Raw genomic sequence first — 6,946 nt, 5'->3', positions numbered from 1 at the left:
TTGTTGATAACTCGAAAACGAATCAACATTTTGGCAAAGGAAAAATTTGTTAAGAATCACCTCAGCAATCATCCCTCTTCGGCTGTCGAGATAGTCGCGTGACACCCTGTATATCCTACTAAATATAAAAGGTTTCATCGCAATCGGTACAATTCCCTGCAGCATAAACACCGGAAGATATAAATGAAGTATTACGTTTTTTGCGATAAAAGTCGTTAGGAATGAAAAAACACAAAAACTGTTTTCCGGAACCAACCGGGAGATATACTCTACAAGATACAAAATTTTCGATTCGATTGGTCCATCCGTCTCGCGGTAATCGGTGAAAAATGTAAATCATGCATTACGTTCTTTACAAAAAAATCGTTAGCAATGAAACAATGCAAAATGTCTTTTTGACAGGCCCAATGGGGAGTTATACTCTACAAGATGCAAAAAGTTTCGCTCCGGTCTCGGCGTAATCGGTGAAAATACATAAAAAAGAAAAAAAAAACACATCGAATTGAGTATCCTCCTCCTTTTCGAAGTCGGATAAAATATGTTTTGCAACCCCAACTTTGGGGGCTATTTTCACCCCTTCAGCATGGACGTTTGCCGATACAAAAAATACGTGTCAAATATTTTTTTGAATTCTGTATCATATTCAAAGGGCATCAAAATTGGCGTGTGTCGATTGGGTAATGTCCCTTGTAAGACGCAAAACTAAAGCCATGGACGAATTATCGACCGAGTAGGGGCCGTCAGGCTGTTTCCCAACATAAACTTCCATCTTGAGCGTATAAAAAAGTTTAGCGTTTGTCAATGCGTAAATCTTTTTACTGTACTTATTCGGTTTAGACGGAATGTACTGCCTAAAATTGCAACGATCTCTGAATGCTTCTAACTTCTCGTCGATTGTGACAAACTGTGATGGACTGTAATATTTTTTGTATAACACTGCAATATCATCGAACAAGTCTCGAATAGGAGCTAGCTTGTCTATAGAAGCACGGTCATTTCGGGTATCTTTATGGTCAAATCTTAGACACCGTAGAAGTAAGTAAAAACGGTTCCAGCTCACAGTCATACGAAAGATCTCTGGTAACGAGCCATCAGTCTTGAATAAATCTTTGGCATTCAAACGGCTATTTCTTCTCACACCAGCAAAAAGTAAAAGTCTTAGAAGAACTCGAATTTCAATCTCATCAGTTGGTGTACAATCTCTTTCTCTTTGAAACTGAGGTGATGTGCGTTGTATTTGTTGGTTGGTATATTTTGTGACCAAACGTATTATATTTTCGGAGAAAAATAAGTTCCATATATCACCTGGTTCCTTCAAATTTTTAGCTTCGCCTTTTACACACGGTGGTTGTGTTACTATATTTCTAGCACGTTTTCTTACTGTCAGCGACGGCGCATTTTTATTTCATTTTGTTTGACTATCTTTGCCTAGATAGTAGTTACTAGAAGATTGTTGAAACTCCTCCTCGCTCTCAGAACTAACTTCCTGCTCTGTATTACTTTCTTCTTGCTGCACTTCAACATGATCTTCAAAGTCGCTGTCGTTTACATCATCATAGTTGGATTCAGAGTCATCCTCTTCCAAAAACCTTCTAATGCGTTCTTCGTCCATATTTATGTTATAAAGTGTAACTTAAAAATGATTTACAAATATATTATATACTGTAGACACAATAATAATAAGAAAAAGACATAATTGCAGGTATTACTAAAAATATTGCTTATGTTACGCCCCGGCGGAAAATTTGAAATTTATCCGCCATGCGTCCCTTATCAAGCCCTTTTGGGTTACGAGAGTATTTCATGTAAGGGTCGTGAGGTGGATGTTTCACTTTTCCGCCAATCTTTTCATTCCTCCTCGACCTTGTACATTCTTGTCAAGCCTTTCGAGGTTACGAGGATTTCTCATGCAGGGATGTACAGGAAAAAGTTTGAGTTTAATTCTTTTCTATTTTTTACTTCTTCTATCGCTTTCTCTTCTTTACCTGCTCTACCCTGGAATCGTGTATCTTGTCAAGCCCTTCGGGGTTACGAGGATTTCTCATGTGAGGTACACGAGGAAAGGTCGTTTCTATTTCCTTCTTTACAATAGTTTACGTGGCCCTCCTTGAAACTATCGTCGCCAACCATAGTAACACAATACAGTTTAATATAGCGCACAAAAACTCAGGTTTAGCTCGAGAGAGAGAGAGAGAGCCGTAGCATAACACCAGCGCTACGCAGTTAGCCAGTGCTTCGCATTTCGGGAATTCCCCTGCTCACTGCGTAGAAACGGGAAAACCGTAATAACTTCTTTGTTAAGAAAACTCTTTCTCTCTCTATTGCACAAAGCGTCAGCCGGTCCAATAAGGATCATTATTACCTGATCAGAATGATAGTGTGAAAGAGTGGACGAATGAATATCTATTTAAACGATGAAAGTAAGGAATGAGAACCCTTATAAAAGGCAAACGTCGCGAACGTTCGACCGTCGCGTCGTTCGAAAATCAAGGGTCGTTCGAAGCAATAAACACTATTATATTGGAAATTCTAAGAACTACCTAGCGATAGCGGCAAATTTGAACAAAGGAACGTTCTCGAAGGAATGTTCACCAGATTGAAATTGTTTAAATTCATAGAAATCGAAATGCCGAATTCATCGAAACAAATATGCGATAGATTGTTTAATAAATGCATAATTTGCCACGGCATTACAACCACCGTAAGCGCATCGTCCGCTTTTAAACCTGTTAAAATTGACCATCTTCGTTGCAAATCAGGAAAGCGAATAATTTTGATCCTGTTAAGGGAGAATATACGGATGACGGTTTCATCTATTAAAACCTATATATTTTAATCTCAAATCTCATTTTACATTTCAACCAAATCAATAGTCGCATTTAATAATTATACATATAAAGAGAAATACTGCGTAGTTTCTGAAAACCGTTGAAACTATCATGGCGACGAAGTAGAAAATAAAAGGAACACCAAAGAAAGGGGATGAAAGATTTTCGTCTAGCTCGCGCGTCTTAGCCAATCACCGGGCACGCGACACTACCGAAAACGTACCATAATTTGTGAAATCGTCCCACGGTGGTCCAATGTTATGATTTAGCGGTTCAAAATCAATAAATGTAATGTCATCAAATGTCTTAAAAAAGTATGAATATCGATATGTAAGTATTTCTTAATGATGTTGGCAACAATAGTTTAACGTGAAGTTGGATATAAAACAAAAAAATACAGTCTTAAGGCGATGCGAGCGTCGAGGCCGAACTCCGAATTCCGCGTCGGTAAAACAGTCAACGTTTCATCGAAAATTATGCTGAACAGAAACTGCTTTCAGCGCTACCTCAGTTATTGCATCCAACTAACGGCATGCTGTTCTACGTCACTCTTCGCATACACCTAAATGACACACGGATGCTACGATAGCTATATGTATTATGTATGACCGCGAAAGTGTACTCCTTCAGCCGAATTTTATTGTATATATATTTTCTGTAATATAACATAGCCAAGGGAAGAATATTCCTACAAATACAAATTCAATGTCTAAATAATATGTCCCGATATTGTACTCCGAATTCCTATAAATTGAATGCGTAAGGTTAGTTTATCCTTATAAGAATAATTGCAGGAATAATAGTTCAACTAATGTCAATAATATGATGTACTCATGTAGAGGTACTCGCAGCGAAAATCGTCCACCCGCAACGGAGCGTATATAAATCTAAATAAAACAATAAATAGAAACCAAATACAGTGATTGTGCATATCAAATTATTCTGTATACATAATTATATAACATATTCAAAAATAAAAGATTTTGTTGAATAATAATGGAGATATAGCATTGTAAACAGGATCGTGTCCGAAATGAACCTCACTGCAAACATCGTCCACTTTCAACAACGTTTCATAAATTGCAATAGTTATTTGATTTTGTAACTTTTAATAAGTGATTCTTATAAATTTTTATCTGGTCCTTTTTCCGCGTAATAATTCTGTGGACTCTACCGAGCAAAATGATCTAAATTGTTATATATTTACATAATAATGGAAGGGGGAGAGGCGCATAAATCCCACGAACGTCTGCTGATATGTGTATATCGTTAGTACACATGATGGAATAGGAAAATAAATGAGAAGAACGTAACTAGTAGAAAATATTATAATAAAATAAAAATACATAATAATAATAATGAAAGGAAATTACAATTAAAATAAAAGAATAATAATAGATTAGATTAGATTAGATTAGATAAATTTATTGTCTCCCTCTCGGGCTTACAAGGCGCTTTTTTTTCTAACAAGGAGCTTTCCCCAACCTTGTTTACAACTATTCTCCTCTTCTTTCCTAAATCAAAATACAGTAAAATAAACCCAATATCTTTACATCCAGCATATTCCCTTTTCCCAAAGCAAAATAAAAAAATAATATAACATAATCTCAGATTCCTTTTTCCTCTGACTATCTTCCAGCCATGCTTTACAACTAAACTCAGATTTGCTCTCGCTAGTTATTCTATTAATACAAACGCAAACTAAACTAAACTAATCAGAATAAGAATAAAAATATATATAAAGCATACTTGAACTAAAGATTCTAAAGATTCGGCAGTAGTAAAATAAACTAAAGTATATAGATATATGATAATAGTGAAATAACTTAAAATGTAGAAATGGTTAGTAATGCGGTTCCTGAAATCAAACAAATCATATTTTTATATTATCTTTGTCGTTACAAGTTGTTACCTTGTCATATGCAGATATTATCGTCATACTCACTTCAACTGTGCCGCCCGCAACAGGGAGTGTGGTCCGCGCCGTAGTCGTGCCTACACCCGCACTGGCCGCCGCAGTGACTGTGGCCGCCACAGTGACTATGGCCGCCACAGTGACTGCGGCCGCGACCGCGGCCGCAACCGTGACGGTGCATGGTTTGCCGCCACATTCGCTTCGCCTCTCGGCGGCGTTGCCGGATCAGCCGCTGCTGTTCCCCGCCGTATGTCTGGAAAAATAAATATAATGTTATTGTTCATAAACAATGAATAACAGAAATAACGTAAAAAAGCGACTTACGCTGGGCTGTTCTGGCGCGTAGAGCCCGGCCAATTGTAATTGGTGCGGTTGATAATTATACGGCGGGGGCTGCGTAGCCTGAGGCTGCGACAGCACGTGCGGTTGCGGCGGCTGGTGCTGCGGCTGCTGCGGCTGGTGCTGCGGCTGCGGCGGCTGGTGCTGCGGCTGCGGCGGCTGGTGCTGTGGCTGCAAAAATAAATATTATGATATCATGTATAAACAATAAATAGCTGAAATAACGTATACACATGAACGCAAAAAAACTACTTACCATAAGCCCAGCATGTTGCCCCTTCATCTCTCGCACTTGCTGCCGCAGGGCTGAGAGTTCCGCCATGTTATGCTGCATTTGCAGCGATTGTTGCTCTATCAGCTGTTGCAGCTGCAACAGCTGTTCAGCCTGCGGTTGCTGTTGCGGTTGCAACCGCAGGTGCTGCACCTGCTGTTGCAGCTGCAACAGCGGCTCTGGCTGTTGCTTTTTGTCATCTTCATTATCTGAAAAGAAATTGCAAAACATGGGTAATATGTACCTGAAATTGAATGAAATGACTTTCGGTATCTCGATAAGCTATACCAAACCTCGACAAAATTTCCATTTTTCAGCCGATTTTCAGCTGTCTCCGCCTACCGCTATTCCCCTTGCCGCGACGTTCATCACGCAGCCAACGAACCGTTTGAGGCTCAGGAGCGTATCACTCGTGAACGTATGCTGCCAAAAAACGCATCGAGAATAGTACCTCGTGGGTGAGGTGGAAAGCTATTGTCAGCATATGTTTACGACTGATACGCTCCTGAGCCTCTAACTCTTCGTTGGCTGTGCGCTGAAGGTCGCGACAAGGGGAATAGCGGTAGGCGGAGACAACTGAAAATCGGCTGAAAAGTGCAAATTTTGTCGAGCTCTGACGATGAGCTATGCTTTACTAAGATATAAAATTACAATTATTCTAAATCTGGAAAAAAATAAAAAGTGTATACGCGTGTCCGCGAGACAATATAACATACGATTATTCCAACAATTATTGCAACAATTGTTGCAGAAACCGTTGGAATAGTCGTCTGTTTCATTGTCTCGAGGACACGCGTCTAAAAAAGGCAATTTTAAAATTTTTTATTTCAGCCTGTGATGAAAATTTGACACTACAACTACCAAATGGGTCAAAAATGATCGATTTCCAGTTTCTGATTTGAAATTAAAAAAATTTTTCATCAAGGTATTTTTGATGTTTTACTGTTAAAATATAACATTTGTAAAAAATATGTCATGTGTATGCTGAACATTTCATCGAGATCGGTCCATACACTGATAAGTTACAAGTAATTAATTTCTGAAAATCGTGGCTTTTCATCCAAGAATGTAACTACTTCTGTTCTTAGGCGACTATCTGAAATTTTAATTACTTACAACTTCTACATGCATTGACCGACCGCGATGAAATTTTGAGAATGCACATAACTCATTTTAATCTACGAAACACATCATTGGCACCAGCGAAGTAAAGATAAAAAGAAACACTTACTGCCGTCTTTGCCCATCTTAGGTAGATTTTTATGGCTCTCCTCTCCCGTTCGTAGCATTCGTTGCACTGTCGATGCCAGTGAAATTCGAAAACGCGACAGCGTTGGCGTTTCATTTTTGTTTCACATGTACGAAGCGCGTTGCCATGGCCCGCGTTGTCATCTAATTGTTTCTAACAATAAGACGTCTTCACGGTAACGTAGAAGACGTATTATTGAGAAAATTTCCAGGCATTTGAAAACAAAATAAACAGAAATGGGAAATAAAAAAGGTAGCAGTCGTAAAGGATTGCTGGTAGGGAGAAAACTCTCCCTGAAAAGTGGTTATAGAAAACTGTAAGTGTTTCAGATTTATACATTTCAG

The 6,946-nt window shown here is 38.7% G+C and overlaps 1 protein-coding gene across 1 annotated transcript; it reads right to left on the bottom strand.

Annotated features, from left to right (window-relative positions):
* Window positions 1–4,671: 4,671 nt before the first annotated feature.
* LOC123988048 (putative uncharacterized protein DDB_G0294196) lies at window positions 4,672–6,600 on the bottom strand. The gene is made up of 4 exons (XM_046286769.1): window positions 6,585–6,600; window positions 5,339–5,562; window positions 5,068–5,253; window positions 4,672–4,686 (listed from the first exon to the last, which is right to left on the bottom strand). The coding sequence occupies exons 1-4, from the start codon at window positions 6,598–6,600 to the stop codon at window positions 4,672–4,674; spliced, it is 441 nt and encodes a 146-aa protein (XP_046142725.1).
* Between the last annotated feature and the right edge of the window lie 346 nt (window positions 6,601–6,946).

This window comes from Osmia bicornis, chromosome 1 (assembly GCF_907164935.1).
Source record: "Osmia bicornis bicornis chromosome 1, iOsmBic2.1, whole genome shotgun sequence".
In the NCBI taxonomy this organism is placed as follows: Eukaryota; Metazoa; Arthropoda; class Insecta; order Hymenoptera; family Megachilidae; genus Osmia; species Osmia bicornis.
Note: the sequence above shows the minus strand (reverse complement) of the source record. Positions and strands in the feature narration are given on the sequence as shown.

Excerpts from the sequence above, each read along its gene's own strand:
- LOC123988048 (XM_046286769.1), bottom strand. Across the intron at positions 5,254-5,338 it reads GGCAACATGCTGGGCTTATG|CCACAGCACCAGCCGCCGCA; the intron begins GTAAGTAGTTTT and ends TTATTTTTGCAG.